This window comes from Heptranchias perlo, chromosome 1, assembly GCF_035084215.1.
Source record: "Heptranchias perlo isolate sHepPer1 chromosome 1, sHepPer1.hap1, whole genome shotgun sequence".
Taxonomy (NCBI): Eukaryota; Metazoa; Chordata; class Chondrichthyes; order Hexanchiformes; family Hexanchidae; genus Heptranchias; species Heptranchias perlo.
This window is the reverse complement of record NC_090325.1, coordinates 5730453-5749889: the sequence shown is the minus strand read 5'-3', so window position 1 is coordinate 5749889 and position 19437 is coordinate 5730453. Positions and strand designations below refer to the sequence as shown.

The 19437-nt window shown below is 49.2% G+C and overlaps 1 protein-coding gene across 5 annotated transcripts in view; it reads right to left on the bottom strand.

Annotated features, from left to right (window-relative positions):
- The window catches only part of dysf (dysferlin, limb girdle muscular dystrophy 2B (autosomal recessive)), a 302843-nt gene that overhangs the window by 30971 nt on the left and 252435 nt on the right, over positions 1–19437 (bottom strand). For all 5 annotated transcript variants that reach the window (XM_067979452.1, XM_067979536.1, XM_067979392.1 and 2 more), the window contains 7 exons: positions 16840–16938; positions 11825–11953; positions 8759–8914; positions 6934–7025; positions 4078–4248; positions 2852–2994; positions 14–153 (listed from right to left, as the gene is read on the bottom strand). In XM_067979452.1, coding sequence (XP_067835553.1) covers positions 14–153; positions 2852–2994; positions 4078–4248; positions 6934–7025; positions 8759–8914; positions 11825–11953; positions 16840–16938 — 930 coding nt within the window. The remainder of the gene's footprint in view (positions 1–13; positions 154–2851; positions 2995–4077; positions 4249–6933; positions 7026–8758; positions 8915–11824; positions 11954–16839; positions 16939–19437) is intronic.

Genomic DNA, 19437 nt, shown 5'->3' with positions numbered 1-19437 from the left:
ATCCGGCAGTTACCTGCTCGATGTCGGGCTGCAGTGGGCTGTACAGTGCCCTGGTCTCCACGTGCTCAGGAACCAGGCCCTGTCTGTGAAGCACATACAAGGCCAAACGCTCATCTGGGGGGCCGAGGTGAACGCTAAAGGGCTTTCCGTCCTCTAAAATAAAAAGAGAGAGTCATCTGTGAACAATAATAACAACTGTAAACAATTTTACAACACCAAGTTATAGTCCAGCAATTTTATTTTAAATTCACAAGCTTTCGGAGATTTTCTCCTTCCTCAGGCAAATGTTTCAAGATCTTGAAACTTTTCAAGATCTTGAGATCTTGAAACATTTGCCTGAGGAAGGAGAAAATCTCCGAAAGCTTGTGAATTTAAAATAAAATTGCTGGACTATAACTTGGTGTTGTAAAATTGTTTACAATTGTCAACCCCAGTCCATCACCGGCATCTCCACATCAATAATAACAACGCTAGTTCTCCAGAGTACAGAACAATGCTGTACGGTGAGAATCTACACGGTCCCATCAAACACTCCCAGAGCAGGTACAGCACGGGTTAGATACAGAGTAAAGCTCCCTCTACACTGTCCCATCAAACACTCCCAGAGCAGGTACAGCACGGGTTAGATACAGAGTAAAGCTCCCTCTACACTGTCCCATCAAACACTCCCAGGGCAGGTACAGCACGGGTTAGATACAGAGTAAAGCTCCCTCTACACTGTCCCGTCAAACACTCCCAGGGCAGGTACAGCACGGGTTAGATACAGAGTAAAGCTCCCTCTACACTGTCCCGTCAAACACTCCCAGGGCAGGTACAGCACGGGTTAGATACAGAGTAAAGCTCCCTCTACACTGTCCCTTCAAACACTCCCAGGGCAGGTACAGCACGGGTTAGATACAGAGTAAAGCTCCCTCTACACTGTCCCATCAAACACTCCCAGGGCAGGTACAGCACGGGTTAGATACAGAGTAGAGCTCCCTCTACACTGTCCCATCAAACACTCCCAGGGCAGGTACAGCACAGATTAGATACAGAGTAAAGCTCCCTCTACACTGTCCCATCAAACACTCCCAGGGCAGGTACAGCACGGGTTAGATACAGAGTAAAGCTCCCTCTACACTGTCCCATCAAACACTCCCAGGGCAGGTACAGCACGGGTTAGATACAGAGTAGAGCTCCCTCTACACTGTCCCATCAAACACTCCCAGGGCAGGTACAGCACAGATTAGATACAGAGTAAAGCTCCCTCTACACTGTCCCATCAAACACTCCCAGGGCAGGTACAGCACAGATTAGATACAGAGTAAAGCTCCCTCTACACTGTCCCATCAAACACTCCCAGGGCAGGTACAGCACAGATTAGATACAGAGTAAAGCTCCCTCTACACTGTCCCATCAAACACTCCCAGGGCAGGTACAGCACAGATTAGATACAGAGTAAAGCTCCCTCTACACTGTCCCATCAAACACTCCCAGGGTAGGTATTTATTACCCACTGCTAGTTGACCTCAGGAGATGGTGGTGAGCCACCTTGTTTCCTTCATTTGAATTGTTTTACAACCGGATGGCCAGCTAGACCACTTCAGAGGGCATTAAGAGCCAACCATGTGTTGTGGAGAGACCAAGTAGGGCTCCTGTGGGCCTCAGGCCTTCACCTGGTTTCTCAAAGATGAAAAGGGGACGTCAAGGTTGTTTGCTCCAAACTATTAGTCGAATGTAGCAGTTCCCAAAGCTCTCCATCACTGGGCGTTTCCTCACCTCATGTCTGGGACTCTCGCAGACCAATTGATGGAGATTGATTGCTACCATTAGTGAACAACTCCATTATCATGTGACCACCAGGATGGTCGAAGGTGATCTCGAAGGACCTTGGTCTATTTTCGTCTCGCGATTCCTACCTGCCTGAGTGAGATTTCCTCCCGTCCTTGGCCCTGAAATTCCACAGGATTTCTCCTGGTTTCCCTCACAATTTAGCGGGTGACTAGCTAAACGCCCCCAAAGAATCCAGGATAGGACGAACACTGGGAGAATCCTCCTGGAACGTCAGGACCCTGATATTCATGCGCTGTAAGGGCCGAATCCTTAATAGGCGCTGTAGGTGGTGAAACAGTGATGCAATGATTTGGAGAGTCTTACGCCAGCTTCTAGTGGGCACGGGCCCATGCAGCACCAAATTGGCTCAGCACAAGCAGCGTCTCTCACAGAGGTCACGGTACGGCTGGCTTGAGGGGCGATTAAAAAAAAGCCAGGTGTTTAAAATAATAAAGGGATTCGATAAAGTTGATGAAGAGAGATTATTTCCTCTGGTGGGGGAATCAAGAACAAGGGGGCACAATCTTAAAATTGGAGCTCAGGGGTGATGTCAGGGAGCACTTTTTCACACAAAGGATAGTGGAAATCTGGAACTCTCTCCCCCGAAAAAGGGATTTGGATGCTGGGGGGTCATTTGCAAATTTGAAGACTGAAATCAATAGATTTTTGTCGAGTGAGGGTATCAAGGGATATGGAGCAACAGCTGGTAAATGGAGCCGAGGTGCAGACTAGCAATGACGTGATTGAATGGCGGAACAGGTTCGAGGGGCTGAATGGCCCTACTACCGTTCCTGTCTAAGACCTTGCGAGCCGCTCTTCCAAGTATGGAATTCTTGTGTCACAGAATCATACAGCACAGAAGGAGGCCATTCAGCCCATCGTGCCTGTGCCGGCTCTTTGAAAGAGCTGTGAATCGTGCCCCTCGTTGCTGTCGCCTCTCAAATAGTCCCCAGCGAGCGCGAACAAACCTCATCTCGCGGAGCTCAAGCTCAGAGAGAAAGGAGGTCAGAGAAAAGCACAAGAGAGAGAATGCCCGTACCGAAATCCGACAGAAGAAATTCCTCCCCTCTGAAGATGATTTTATTCTCCTTGTAGACAGGGAGCTTGTAGCCGTGCCTCTGTGCGTAGGTGTGAAGGCACTGGATCGGTCTGAGCTGGTCACGCCACCGGTTTGGTCCTGATCTGAAAGAGGCACACACATGCCAGCATTATAACCACTGGGCTCCCCACCATAGAGGCTTCAGAGAGGGTACACAGCAGACTGACGGGGATGCTGCCTGCTGTGTGGCAAGACAAATACAAAGAAAGGCTTGGAAAAAAATCGGATCTTTTTCCACTGGGTGGCAGAGCGATATGATACAATTATGAAAGGACGGGACAGGGTCGATAGAAACAACCTGTTTCCAGTGGTCGGGGGGTCTAGAACATGAGGCCAGAGGTACAAGATTTATTGTAAGAGATTTAGAAGAGGGCAGGAGAAACTTCTTCACATACACACACACACACACACACACACACACACACACAGAGCTGTGAGGGATTTAGGAACATGTAAATGTAATTGGGACCATTTGCTCGTGTGGAGGGTAAATGGACATGGACTGGTTGGGCTGAATGGCCTGTTTTTAATTTCTATTGCATTTCTGGATAGATGCAGAGCAAACATAGAAACATAGAAGATAGGAGCAGGAGGAGGCCATTCGGCCCTTCGAGCCTGCTCCGCCGTTCATGGCTGATCCTCCATCACAATACCATATTGCCGCTCTCTTCCCATACCCCAAAGAGACAGGAGAGCCCGTTAATCCACTCCACCCCTTCAACAACAACGACGTGCATTTATATAGCGCCTTTGACATTGTAAAATGTCCCAAGGTGCTTCACCAAGGAGCGTAATCAGACATTCTGGCCTCTTGCGCATCCCCCACTTCCTTCGCTCCACCATTGGCGGCCGTGCCTTCAGCTGCCCGGGCCCTGAGCTCTGGAATTCCCTCCTTAAACCTCTCCACTTCTCCCTCTTCCTTTAAGATACTCCTTAAAGCCAATCTTTTGGTCACCTGTCCTAATGTCTCCTTCTTTGGCTCGGAGTCAATTTTTGTCTGATTTATGCTCCTGTGAAGAGCCCTGGGATGTTTTGTGACCTTAAAGTCAATGCAAGTTGTTGTTGTTGCTCTTGCATGAGGTACCAGAGTGCAGCTGACACCTGAAGGTCTCCAACCTCAGGGAACGAGTGTGAAAAAAACTGAATGGAAAAGTGAAAGAACTTACATGGAGTAGGTTTGAGGCAGCCCGCAACAGCCTCCGAATCGGGAGAGGAAACGATTCTCCAAGTCAATTGTGGTTTCCCCGATCTTTTCGTCCTTGGAGAGGAGATCATAGTCGTAGACGGTGACCTTCAGATCCTTCTCGATGGGCAGCGTTCCGCTCAGCTCATACATCCTGCAGAAACATTTACTCACATAATGTATGTCGCTGACATGTCTCCATTATGAGAGCCAGAGCTCCCAGTGGGGAGTGAGGCTGGCAGGGAGCTCAGCACAGGCAACAGACAGAAAATCACCATCTTACCCTTAGACAGAGAGGTCACATTGATGGTCAATGAGAGGGGTAGATCTGTCACACTTTGCAGTATTAGTACCTGTCCTGGGGCAGAGTAGAGGGAGCTTTACTCTGTATCTAACCCGTGCTGGACCTGCCCTGGGAGTGTTTAATGGGACAGTGTAGAGGGAGCTTTACTCTGTATCTAACCCATGCTGTACCTGCCCTGGGAGTGTTTGATGGGACAGTGTAGAGGGAGCTTTACTCTGTATCTAACCCGTGCTGTACCTGCCCTGGGAGTGTTTGATGGGACACTGTAGAGGGAGCTTTACTCTGTATCTAACCTGTGCTGTACCTGCCCTGGGAGTGTTTGATGGGACAGTGTAGAGGGAGCTTTACTCTGTATCTAACCCGTGCTGTACCTGCCCTGGGAGTGTTTGATGGGACAGTGTGGAGGGAGCTTTACTCTGTATCTAACCCATGCTGTACCTGCCCTGGGAGTGTTTGATGGGACAGTGTGGAGGGAGCTTTACTCTGTATCTAACCCATGCTGTACCTGCCCTGGGAGTGTTTGATGGGACAGTGTAGAGGGAGCTTTACTCTGTATCTAACCTGTGCTGTACCTGCCCTGGGAGTGTTTGATGGGACAGTGTAGAGTGAGCTTTAATCTGTATCTAACCCGTGCTGTACCTGCCCTGGGAGTGTTTGATGGGACAGTGTAGAGGGAGCTTTACTCTGTATCTAACCCTGTACCTGCCCTGGGAGTGTTTAATGGGACAGTGTAGAGGGGGTTTTACTATGTATCTAACCCGTGCTGTACCTGCCCTGGGAGTGTTTGATGGGTCAGTGTAGAGGGAGCTTTACTCGGTATCTAACCCGTGCTGTACCTGCCCTGGGAGTGTTTGATGGGACACTGTAGAGGGAGCTTTACTCTGTATCTAACCCGTGCTGTACCTGCCCTGGGAGTGTTTGATGGGACACTGTAGAGGGAGCTTTACTCTGTATCTAACCTGTGCTGTACCTGCCCTGGGAGTGTTTGATGGGACAGTGTAGAGGGAGCTTTACTCTGTATCTAACCTGTGCTGTACCTGCCCTGGGAGTGTTTGATGGGACAGTGTGGAGGGAGCTTTACTCTGTATCTAACCCATGCTGTACCTGACCCTGGGAGTGTTTGATGGGACAGTGTAGAGTGAGCTTTAGTCTGTATCTAACCCGTGCTGTACCTGCCCTGGGAGTGTTTGATGGGACAGTGTAGAGGGAGCTTTACTCTGTATCTAACCCGTGCTGTACCTGCCCTGGGAGTGTTTGATGGGACAGTGTAGCGGGAGCTTTACTCTGTATCTAACCCATGCTGTACCAGCCCTGGGAGTGTTTGATGGGACAGTGTAGAGGGAGCTTTACTCTGTATCTAACCCGTGCTGTACCTGCCCTGGGAGTGTTTGATGGGACAGTGTAGAGGGAGCTTTACTCTGTATCTAACCCGTGCTGTACCTGCCCTGGGAGTGTTTGATGGGACAGTGTAGCGGGAGCTTTACTCTGTATCTAACCCATGCTGTACCAGCCCTGGGAGTGTTTGATGGGACAGTGTAGAGGGAGCTTTACTCTGTATCTAACCCGTGCTGTACCTGCCCTGGGAGTGTTTGATGGGACAGTGTAGAGGGAGCTTTACTCTGTATCTAACCCATGCTGTACCTGCCCTGGGAGTGTTTGATGTTGGCACTGGAAACAATGAATGGAAAAAGTGCAGCAATCGTCTTGCAATAACGTTCCCACCTTGATGAGAACAAAAAATATTTTAAAATAGGGTTATGTTTTCCAAGTAGAAAACAAAATGAATGGACAAATAAAGAATCCTGCGGACCTGTACAATAATTAAAGAAGTCTGTTGGTGCCTCATTGGTTGGAGGCCTTTGAAACCTAGACTCCCAAGTCTCTGCTATGAGCCAAGTTGTGAGTCTGTGAATGTTTAAATTGGCAGGTAGCGGAGCTCAGTACAGTGCAGCCAAGGGGTAGGTGAGACCGAGCCAAGGGGTACATCCTACGTGTGGGAGGCACCATACTGACTGCATCTTAAACACTCTAAAGATTCAAAAAAAAAAGGAACGTCAAGATTTATATTCTGAGAGACGAGACGATTCACACGGGTACTTGTGTCAGAATCCCAGTGCTCACTGCCGTGTGAACATCCCAGAGAATTGCGTTAGGGCTCCCCTGGCACGCAGGCCAGATCAGAAGACCCCCCCCCCCCCCACCGCCTCCAAGATTCATCCTCCACCCCCCCTCCCCTAGTCTGTGCTGAGACAGCCAATCCGGCAGGAATTACGATGGGCATCAGCGCCCTTGGGATAGGTGGGGGGGAGGAGCATCGGAACTTGGGTCTACTGCCCCGTCCAGCGACTTCTGCAGTCGGGTGAGAGAACGGGATCAGGTTGCGATGCCCGTCACAGTCAAGCAGCCCACTGGCATTCGCCGTCCAGACTCGCTTTTTTTTTTAAAGGCGAGAGTTGGCGCAGCCTCCGGTGCCCGCGCCCGCTTCTAAATCTTGCGTCAGGCCGAGAGCGTTATCAGAGAACGAGGGGGCCGTACCTTCCAAACTCTGGATCCAGGGTGCATGGGATGTAGTTATCCTGATCGCTGATCGACTTCTTGCCCAGGGAAACCTTCACATACGGGTCGCACTGAAAGAGAAAGAACGAGAGAAAAGAATGGCACATCGTGTCCGCCTTGTCTCAGTGGGTAACATTCTTGCTTGTGAGTCCGAAGGCTGTGGGCTCAAGTCCCTACTCCAGAGAGTTGAGCACGCAATCCAGGCCGACAATCCCGGTGCGGTACTGAGAGAGTGCTGCACTGTCGGAGGTGCCGTCCTTTGGCTGAATCGTTAAACCGAGGCCCCGTCTGCCCTCTCAGGTGGACGTAAAAGATCCCACGGCCACTATTTCGAAGAGGAGCAGGGGAGTTCTCCCCGGTGTCCTGGGGCCGATATTTATTCCTCGACCAACATCACTAAAAACAGATTATCTAGTTATCATTTCATTGCTAACTGCGGTGCACAAATTGGCTACTGCGTTTCCTACATTATAACAGTGACTACACTTCAAAAGTACTTCATTGGCTGTAAAGCGCTTTGGGACGACCTGAGGTCATGAAAGGCGCTATAGAAATGCAATTGCTTTTTTTTCCAAGTCTTTTTTTTTTAGACACTGCTTATTTTTCGTCCTCCAGGGAATTGAAAACTGGCTTCAACTACCGTATATATAAATACATATAAATATATATGGAGTGCATGACTGCTGGCCCAAGCTTCTGCTTTCCTTTATTTATTTTTTCCCCTCGTTACCTCATTACCTGCGCCTGGGAATTTCTTTTCCATTCTGACGTACTCCTGTTTATTCCCAATCTTTTCCAGCAAGGCCCCCCGGCCCACCGCCACCCCCACCCGCTCTGTCACGGGGAGCCTCTCCGGCAACTCATCATTCCATCTCCACGGCAACTGCAAGAACAGTTGGCTCCAGCCGGCTCGTCCTGTAGCAGCACTCTGGGCCAGACTGAATTTGAGGTCTCTACTTTATTCCTTATTGTTCGTTCTCGGGGTGCGGGCGTCACGGGCCAGGGCGGCAGTGTCCGGGAGATCCATCTTTAATTCCCGGAGACTCCGGTACAATCCCGGGGGGCTGGCAACCCGACTGAATTTGCTCTTGTCCTTTTCGAAATCATGGAAAGAGCAGGCGCCGTCACTAAACTCCAAAATGAAAATGGGAAATCCCCCTCACCACACTCTCTCCCCACCCCCTCAGCTGTTTTCAACTGTCAGGAGTGGCACAGTGGGTAAGGACTCTCGCCTCTGCCTCAGAAGGTCATAACTTCAGGTCCCCACTCCAGAGACTTGAGCACAAAATCCAGGCTGACCACCACCAGCGAGGTACTGAGGGAGCGCCGCACTGTCGGAGGTGCCGTCTTTCGGATGGGACGCTAAACTGAGGCCCCATCTGCCCTCTCAGGCGGACTTAATCTATCCCATGGCGCTATTTCGAAGAAAAGCAGGGGAGATCTCCGCGGTGTCCTGGCCAATATTTATCTCTCAACCGACATCATTAAAATAGATTATCATCTCATTGCTGTTTGTGGGATCGTGCTGTGCACAAATTGGCTGCTGCTTTTCATTCATTATAACAGTGACTACACTTCAAAAGTACTTCACTGGCTGTAAAGCGCTGTGGGACATCCTGAGGTCGTGAAAGGCGCTATATAAATGCAGATTTTTTTTCTTTAGCCTACAGTAAAACTAAAGGGAGGCAAACGAGCCCCTCCTCCAAGAAAAGGACCAACCGATGAATGGGCAAAAAAAGCAAAGGATTTTGAAAGAGACACAAACAATAGATTTTCACTCACCACTCCATGGTGACACACTGACCTTTCCATTGGAATCCTTAGGCTGCAGTCCAAAAGCTCGGACAACGTAGACTCTGACTAGACACTCCTGGAGTCCGCTGGCGGGGAGTTGGTGGAACTGACGAGGTGGGACGGGCACAGAGGGGTCATCGGGAAGAGCATAGATCTTGAAACACCCCTGAAGATAACAACAGCATTCAATTAGGTTCACTGGGAACAGGAGTAGGGCCACTCGGCCTCTGGATTCTGTTCCGTCATTCATCGAGATCGTGGCTAAACTCAACACAATTTACACACAATTTACATTACAGAAACAGGCCATTCGGCCAATATGCCGGTGTTTATGCTCCACACGAGCCTCCTCCCACTCTACTTCATCTCATCCTATCAGTATATCCTTCTATTCCTTTCTCCCTCATCTAGCTTCCCCTTAAATGCATCTACATTATTCACCTCAACTACTCCTTGTGGGAGTGAGTTCCACATTCCCACCACTCTCTGGGTAAAGAAGTTTCCCCTGAATTCCCTATTGGGTTTATAAGTGATTATCTTATATTTATGGCCCTTAGTTTTGGACTCCCCCCCCCCTTAGCGGAAACATCTTCTGATTCGTTTGCCTTGATACCCTTACCTTTCAGTCGGTTGTTTTTACACTCAGAGGCCCTTGTGGCAGGACACCACCAACGATGAAGACAGTAGGTGAGGAGGTGAGGTGAAATCGGAAACGTAGTTATTCCATACGTTGTTTAAAACATCAAAGGACTGTCCAACCAAGTAGAATTTAAATACAACTCGTTACATGGCGGAGGCCTACTGTTCCATCGAAGGTGGTATCAGTGCTCTACGATAGGGCAAGCCATTGCCCAGTGTGTTAATGCGCCATATCAACCAGGAAAGTCCCCGGTTCGTACTCTGCTCTGCGCAGTTAATGGATTTAAGCTGAGGCACTAGTGGCAGACCCTAGAATCGGCCTCCGGGGCCTCTAGCCTACGAGGGGGATAAAATCACAGAATCGTAAAGATTCCAGCGCTGGAGAAGGCCAATCAGCCTGTCTTTCCTGTCCCGGTGCGAACTCTTTCGTTGCAGCAATCTGCTCTACACCGGGTGTCAGCCGTGGCTTACCGGCGGCACCCTCACCCCTGACTCTGCACTTCCGTCTACATTGATGTTCTGCCCAGTTCTTGCTTTTCTCCAGGTCATTGGTAGACAAGGTGTGTCAGCCTTGGCTCAGTGGGTAGCACTCTGACCTCAGAGTCAGAAGGTCAGGGGTTTAAGCCCGTAATCCAGGCCGATATTCCCAGGGCAGTTCTGAGGGAGTGCTGCACTGTCAGAGGTGCTGTCTTTCAGATGAGACGTCACACCTGAGGAACTATCTGCCCCCTCAAGTGGCTGTAAAAGATCTCATGTCCCAGCAGCCCTCTGAGTAACCTCACCTCTCTCCCCACTCTTTTAATGATGATTATAAATCGACATTAGACTAAATTGTTCACAGTTACCTGCTTTACCCTTCGCTCCCTCTTGAACTGAGATGGGACATTGTCTACCCGTTGGCAAAATTTACCGATCGTACAACTGAGCACCAGCATAAGTCGTTGGGCAGGGGTCAGAAGCAGGGACAATGGAAGGATTTCTGGATTTCCTTTCCACAGCTGGTTCCAAAGGTGCTGAAACAAATTGGAGGATCCTGCCTCTTGGTAACTCAGCGCATACTTGGGACTGAATCGGAGATCTTCCAATGTGTACGTCTCAGAGGTACTCCAAGTGTTGCCTTTAATCACCAGACCATTGGAGAGGCTGGTCCTTATTTTCAAAAGGCATTCGATAAGGTGCCACATAAAAGGTTGTTACACAAGATAAGGGTTCATGTGATTGGACGTAATATGTTAGCACGGATAGAGGATTAACGGGCAGAAAACAGGGAGTAGGGATAAACGGGTCATTCTCAGGTTGGCAGGCTGTAACTAGTGGGGTACCGCAAGGATCGGTGCTTGGGCCTCAGCTATTTACAATCTATATTAATGACTTTGATGAAGGGACCGAGTGTAATGTATCCAAGTTTGCTGAAGATACAAAGCTAGATGGGAGAGTAAGCTGTGAGGAGGACACAAAGAGGCTGCAAAGGGATAGAGACAGGTTAAGTGAGTGGGCAAGAAGGCAGCAGATGGAGTATAATATGGGGAAATGTGAGGTTATTCACTTTGGTAGGAAGAATCGAAAAACAGAATATTTTTTAAATGGTGAGAAACTATTAAATGTTGGTGTTCGGAGGGATTTGGGTGTCCTGGGACAAGAAACACAAAAAGTTAACATGCAGGTACAGCAAGCAATTAGGAAGGCAAATGGAATGTTGGTCTTTATTGCAAGGGAGTTGGAGTATAAGGGTAAGGAAAACTTATCACAATTGTACAGGGCTTTGGTGAGACCTCACCTGGAGTACTGTGTACAGTTTTGTCTCCTTATCTAAGGAAGGATATACTTGCCTTGGAGGCGGTGCAACAAAGGTTCACTAGATTAATTCCTGGGATGAGAGATTAAGTAGAATGGGCCTATACTCTCTGGAGTTTAGAAGAATGAGAGGTGATCTCATTGAAACATATAAAATTCTGAGGGGGCTTGACAGGGTAGATGCTGAGAGGATGTTTCCCCTGGCTGGAGAGTCTAGAACTAGAGGGCATAGTCTCAGGATAAGGGGTCGAACATTTAGGACTGAGATAAGGAGGAATTTCTTCACTCAGAGGGTTGTGAATCTTTGGAATTCTCCACCCCAGAGGGCTGTGGATGCTGAGTCGTTGAATATATTCAAGGCTGAGATTTTTGGACTCTCGGGGAATCAAGGGATATGGGGATTGGGCGGGAAAGTGGAGTTGAGGTCGAAGTTCAGGCACGATCTTGTTGAATGGCGGAGCAGGCTCGAGGGGCCGTAGGGCCTACTCCTGCTCCTGTTCCTTACGTTTCCTGCTCTTTTTGACCTTGGCGTTCAATGCTGTCGGCCTTGGCTTTTCACCTCGGGTTCGCCACACAAAAAAAAACCCCAACCACAAGGGCAGAACATCGGCACCGATCAGTGACGCTGAACCTGTTCCCTTACCTTGAATTCTCCCACCACCGAGGGGTCCTCGTCTTCACCCTCGGTCTTCCCGCGATGCAGCGTGAAGGTGCGGCAGAAATCTGTTAACCCTTCAAATCCCGTGACTTTCTCCAGCTCAGTTTCGTAAACCTGTGGAGCAAGAGGATGGAGGGCCCTGAGAACCTTTCGCTGCCGACTGAAGGCCCACCAGAACACGGGCTGGAGTTTAGCACGTCCCTTTCACAAAATTACGACAGGACCTCGAGACAAGTACTTGCTCCCAGCTCTTTTAAGAACCGTTTGACCCTTTAAATAATCTTCGCATGAAAACATTTCTTTACATAGAACAGGGCCTTGGAGAGGGAGCAGAGGAGATTTACTGGAATGGTACCAGGGATGAGGGACTTCAGTTATGTGGAGAGACTGGAGAAGCTGGGATTGTTCTCCTTAGAGCAGAGAAGGTTAAGAGGAGATTTATTAATAAAGGCGTTCAAAATGATGAAGGGTTTTGATAGAGCAAATAGGGAGAAGCTGTTCCCACTGGCAGGAAGGTAGGTAACCAGAGGGCACAGATTTAAGATAATTGGGAGAAGAACCGGAGGGGAGATGAGGAGAACTTTTTTTTACGCTGTGAGTTGTGATGATCTGGAATGCGCTGCCTGAAAGGGCGGTGGAAGCAGATTCAATCGTAACTTTTAGGACCTGTTCCCAAAATTGGTAAAAAGGTGGTTGGACGAGTACTGCAGCCACTGTCGGCCCACGTTTGCCTTCCCTCCTAGTCTCACCCACGCACCTTCACCATCGTCTGAGCTGGCCGAAATGCAAAGGGCCCCGCAATTATGGTGGTGAGGCCTGAGGACAAATATAGCATGGTTCTCGGGCCTCTCCGTTCTAGCGCTCCTTGGCTGCGTGCCACACGGCTAACGCCTCGGTTTCGGGCTTTAATGAATTTCGGCCCCGATGAGTCATGGTGATGAATCCTGTCCATGCCTTATATTAATAATTACTCGAGGAGAGATTATACAAATTGGGGTTGTATTCTCTGGAGTTTCGAAGGTGATCTGATCGAAGTTTATAAGATATTAAGGGGAACGGATAGGGTGGATAGAGAGAAACTATTTCCGCTGGTTGGAGATTCTAGGAGTAGGGGGCACAGTCTAAAAATTAGAGCCAGACCTTTCAGGAGCGAGATTAGAAAACATTTCTACACACAAAGGGTGGTCGAAGTTTGGAACTCTCTTCCGCAAACGGCAACTGATGCTAGCTCAATTGCTAAATTTAAATCTGAGATAGATAGCTTTTTGGCAACCAAAGGTATTAAGGGATATGGGCCAAAGGCGGGTATATGGAGCGAGATTACAGATCAGCCATGATCTTATCAAATGGCGGAGCAGGCACGAGGGGCTGAATGGCCTACTCCTGTTCCTATGTTCCTATGGTAAGGAATTAGCCAAAGATAAGTTGGAAAAGAGGTAAAATGGGGTGGGGGTTTAATGGTTTGAGGGAAGTCAGGCGGCAGCAGGAATGCACATGATCTGTCGTTTGTGGTTTGTGGGTTTAGAATCTTCAGACTTCGAACATTCTCTCCATCGATTGTTGTGGTTTGTGGGTTTAGAATCTTCAGACTTCGAACATTCTCTCCATCGATTGTTGTGGTTTGTGGGTTTAGAATCTTCAGACTTCGAACATTCTCTCCATCGATTGTTGTGGTTTGTGGGTTTAGAATCTTCAGACTTTGAACATTCTATCGATTGTTTGTGGTTTGTGGGTTTAGAATCTGCACACTTCCAACATTCTCTTTGGTCTGTCAGTATTAAGCACTTGGAACGTTACCATTCAGAAGTGTAGTGAGTGTTTGTTATTCCTCATTTACCGCCTGTCTTCCAAATGTTCTCAACATATTGGACTGGAAGTTGGGTCTCAGTACGACAGCACTCCAGGCATGCCTTATAGTGATCAAGTTTGATATTGGTGCAGCTCCAACAACACTCAAGATGTTCAACACTATCCAGGACACAGCAGCCTGCTTGATTGGCACCCCATCCACCACCCTAAACATTCACTTCCCTTCACCACCGGCGCACTGTGGCTGCAGTGTGTACCATCCACAGGATGCACTGCAGCAACTCGCCAAGGCTTCTTCGACAGCACCTCCCAAACCCGCGACCTCTACCACCCAGAAGGACCAGGGCAGCAGGCACGTGGGAACAACACCACCTGCACATTCCCCTCCAAGTCACACACCATCCCGACTTGGAAATATATCGCCGTTCCTTCATCGTCGCTGAGTCAAAATCCTGGAACTCCCTCCCTAACAGCACTGTGGGAGAACCTTCACCACACGGACTGCAGCGGTTCAAGAAGGCGGCTCACCGCCACCTTCTCAAGGGGCAATTAGGGATGGGCAATAAATGCCAGCGACGCCCACATCCCGAGAATGAATATATTAAAAGAAATTAGTGGCAGAATACAATGTTCAGAGTTGAATGCGCCAAAGGGCACAGTCAGTGATCACATGATCAAGGAGAAAAATGAGGCGGGGATAGAGCTGCAATATTGCAACCCCGATTCTCCAAACTGGGGTTCCTGCAAGCATGGTTCCTCATTTTTTGGCACAAATTTGTCTTCATATTCCAAAGCTAACACAGCTCACGTGTGACGCATTGCTAACCCTCATAGAATCATAGAATCATAGAATCATAGAATCATAGAAGTTACAACATGGAAACAGGCCCTTCGGCCCAACATGTCCATGTCGCCCAGTTTATACCACTAAGCTAGTCCCAATTGCCTGCACTTGGCCCATATCCCTCGATACCCATCTTACCCATGTAACTGTCCAAATGCTTTTTAAAAGACAAAATTGTACCCGCCTCTACTACTGCCTCTGGCAGCTCGTTCCAGACACTCACCACCCTTTGAGTGAAAAAATTGCCCCTCTGGATCCTTTTGTATCTCTCCCCTCTCACCTTAAATCTATGCCCCCTCATTATAGACTCCCCTACCTTTGGGAAAAGATTTTGACTATCGACCTTATCTATGCCCCTCATTATTTTATAGACTTCTATAAGATCACCCCTTAACCTCCTACTCTCCAGGGAATAAAGTCCCAGTCTGTCTAACCATATTGAACAGCCTTTTATGCCGAGGCTGTGGGTCTACCAGCAACAACAGCAACCCCTGTTCCTGTACCACCTACAAGACCATGGCTACTGACTGCAGCCATAATACGCTTGACAGTTATAGATTGTAGTCAGTCTGTTAGAAGGACTTGAAGGGTTTGATGGGGTGAATGGTTTTTTTTCTCACTCTATATTTGCTGATGGGAGTGAGCCCTTGGCTTAGTGGTAGCATTCTGAGAAGGTGAAGGGTTCGGGCCCCACTCCAGACAGCCATGACTATTGGAGACCGAGTGCAGGCTCTGAATGCTCCCTAACAGGCGACATTGGAGATCGGGGGTGGGGGTGGGGTCCAGGCAGCATCGGTTTTAACGTCCTGTTGGGGTACTTGCGTCCGATGGGGGTGGGTGGGTGGGTGCCCTACCCCCATGGGTGGGTGCCCTACCCCCATCATAGAGGGCAGATGGGGCTCTTTAGCCTTGGTTGCAGCCTATCTCACAGAACTCTCAGAATCAAACAGCTCAGAAGAAGGCCATTTGGCCCATCGTGCCTGTGCAGGCCCTTTGAAAGAGCGATCCAATTAGTCCCACTGCCCCTGCTCTTTCCCCCATAGCCCTGCAAATTTTTCCTTTCCAAGTATTTATCCAATTCCCTTTTGAGAGTTATTATTGAATCTGCTTCCACCGCCCTTTCAGGCAGCGCGTTCCAGATCATCACAACTCGCTGCGTAAAAAAAATTCTCATTCCCCCTCTGGTTCTTTTGCCAAGTACCTTGGGCATGCTGGCGGGAGGAGAGTGGGGTGGGGTGGAGATTTTCGGGTGCGAAACCCGGAAGGGAAGTAGGCGGGTCGCGAATGAGGCCAATCAATGCCTCTTCCGGAATAAAAACAGAAAATGCTGGAGAAGCTCAGCAAGTCAGGCAGCCTCTGAGGTCCAGCATTTTCTGTTCTTATTTCAGATTTCCAGCATCCGCAGTATTTTGCTTTTGATTTAATGCCTCTTCCGGGTTTTCCTGCCTGGAGGCCAGCTTGATTGACAGGCTGGCTGCCTGTTGGCAGAAAGGTGGGGGGAGAAGAGAGAGAGAGAGACCTCATCGGCCGTTGGGAGAGAGATCGTTTTGGGGGGTGGGGTCCAGATGGCACGGAGATTGGAGGGCAGGGGATGGGGTCCAGGCGATATTGGAAATTGGGGGTGGGGTCCAGGCAGCATCGGTTTTAAAGTATGTTTGACTTTTTTTAACAATGGAAAATGTGATTTTATTTCATTTATTTAGTGTATTTTTCACTGATCTGGCCTTTCCTGCCTGCTTTCACCAGGCGTGAATCGGAAGCCGTGGGAAAGCCGCCCAGGTAAGGTTAAAATCATTTTAAGTGTCCAATACACAACATATAAAGTACCTTAAATACCTCGATGAGGTACGTTGCCCCTTTAAGTACCAGCCCGCCAGATTTAAGTCATTTCCTGGTGACTGCTGTGTGCATGCACACTGATTTTCCTGAGTCGAATGCAAAAATGGGCAGGTTCTAGCCGGGATATCTGCCAAAAACATCGATTTTGTCTCCCCCCCCCCCCCCCGCCAGCTCCACCGGCCCCCAACCTACCCGATCTTGGGGGGCTAAATTTGAGCCCCTTAAATCTGTGACCTCTGCCTCCCGCCCCTCCTGTCAGTAGATACAGTATCTCCTTATTTACTCTCTGGAAACAGTTAGGAGAAGGTCCTCTGAAGATATAAACCGTGAGGAAGGCACCAGGAAATCACCTCGGCTGAACTTGCCCGAGTAAACGGCCCAAGAATCTCGTGTGTGAGACTTGAGTTAGGACCTGCCCTGGGGGGCAGAAATCACTGGGTGGGCGGACTTTCTTATGTTACCATAGGGATAGTGACTCTGTGACTCGCCATGATACAGCGGGGCCTACCTGGAGCGTGTCAAAGCCTTTGTCCAGGTAAGTGCCACACTTGCTGTTGTCTCCGGTCGACGCGTAGAACTTGCTCCACCAATCCACAAACTCATCTTCCTAAAAAAAAACAAACAAACATCATCGATGGCAGCTGCACTCAGCGAGGAGCTGGCATTGAACGAGCGGGCTGCTCGGTGTCAAATGTCAGGTCGATCTTGGTCATGCACTCGCCCCTTGTATCTTTCCTTGTTTTCCCACGTGACTGAAGATGCACAAACAATTGGGGGTGGAATTGGTCTCGGGCGATAGTGAATCAGCAGCCTGTTTCACACCACGCCCGATTCACGCCACGCCCGATTCACGCCCCGCCCGATTCACGCCCCGCCCGATTCACGCCCCGCCCGATTCACGCCCCTCCCGATTCACGCCACGCCTGATTCACGCCCCTCCCGATTCACGCCACGCCCGATTCACACCACGCCCGATTCACGCCACGCCCGATTCACGCCACGCCCGATTCACGCCACGCCCGATTCACGCCCCGCCAGATTCGCACCCCGCCCAATTCAGGCCCCGCCCAATTCACGCCACGCCAGATTCTTTTTTCCGTTGATTTCAACGCCAAACTGATTAATTGCTCATTCACCTCATTACTGTTTGTGGGAAGTTTTCCAAAAACCCCAGCCCCCGCTCCCTGATTACAGTCCCTTCCCTGGCTCACCCATGGTGTCCTGTTTGACCCTGAGCTGAGATTCAAACACCACATCCTTTCCACCCCCAAGACTATTCTTTTTAGTCAAGGGCATTAACGGTCACAGAACCAAGACGGGTGGACTTAAGGTACAGATCAGCCATGATCTAATTGAATGGCAGAACAGAGGGGCTGAATGACCTATTCCTGTTCTTATGTCCCTGTGCCCATCCCCACATCAGCAATCACTCCTGCCTTAATCACAGCCCTCATCTCCAGGCTCAAGTCATCCAATACTCTCCGTCTGGTATCCCAATCTCCATCTCACTAAGCTCCACCCACATCCTATCCCATGCTCAGTCCAGTTCACCGACCAATCTCCATTGGCTCCCCAGCCCCCAATGCAACATATTCAATACTCTTGTCCTCATTTGTGAATATCACTATGACCTTGCCCCATCATTTCTCTGCTGTCATCTCCACTCCTAAATCACAGGCCAGACCCTCTCGTCTCCTAACACTGGCTTCTTGCTCATCCCTCACCCTCCACCACGTCATTTGAAGCAGTGAGTGTCTACATCAAACATTCCCAGGGCAGGTACAGCACGGGTTAGATACAGAGTAAAGCTCCCTCTACACTGTCCCATCAAACACTCCCAGGGCAGGTAAAGCACGGGTTAGATACAGAGTAAAGCTCCCTCTACACTGTCATCAAACACTCCCAGGGCAGGTACAGCACGGGTTAGATACAGAGTAAAGCTCCCTCTACACTGTCCCATCAAACACTCCCAGGGCAGGTACAGCACGGGTTAGATACAGAGTAAAGCTCCCTCTACACTGTCCCATCAAACACTCCCAGGGCAGGTACAGCACGGGTTAGATACAGAGTAAAGCTCTCTCTACACTGTCCCATCAAACACTCCCAGGGCAGGTACAGCACGGGTTAGATACAGAGTAAAGCTCCCTCTACATTGTCCCATCAAACACTCCCAAGGCAGGTACAGGGTTAGATACAGAGTAAAGCTCCCTCTACATTGTCCCATCAAACACTCACAGGGCAAGTACAGCATGGGTTAACTGCAGAGTGAAGTTCCCTCTACACTGTCCCATCAAGCACTCCCAAGTCCAGTTCCAGTGCACCCTGATACAATATAAAGCTCTTCTACTCTACCCAAAGTATCTCAGCACCAACCTCAGAGGAACATCTGTTGCAAAACAGGTGTGATGTTTTCCCAGTGCCCACAACAGCTGTCTCATGGAGTCTCTGGAGTGAAATTATGAAGTCTGTGCCACTTAGTGCTGAACTGGGAGGCAGCTTTGTGCTGTTGGCTTACTCCCAGGAGCATGTGGGCTAAGCCTCCCTAAATGAGCCACAGCTGTAATCCAAAAAGTGTTTGGCTGTTAGTCCAGATCAGGTGACACAATTTGCGTCAAAATATCACTGTGCCAAGAAAACCCAGAGAGTTGCAACTGATCTCCAGTTATTTGGCTGTGATACCTACCCATGGAAAGGACCGTAGCTCTTTAATATCTGAAAAACAGGCTGCCTGTTGACCAGAACCTATCCCTAGAGGTTACAACATGAAATCAGGCCATTCAGCCCAACCAGCAATCCTAATCACATTTACCCGCCCTGCTCCCATATCCCTTCATCCACCTCTCCAATCTAATCTCTAATGTTGATATAGTTTCTGCCTCAACCACTAACCCTGGAGGTGAATTCCACAGCCCCACAACTCTCTGTGTGTGAAGAAGTTTCTCCTGCCCTCTGTTCCAAATCTCTTACATTTAATCTTGTATCTCTGGTCCCTTCGTTCTTGACTACTGGAAACAGTCTCCTTCTATCTACTCCGTCTCATCCCTTTCACAATTTTAAACACTTCTAGACAGAAAGTCCCAATTTTCCAAGTCTTTTTTTTTCAATA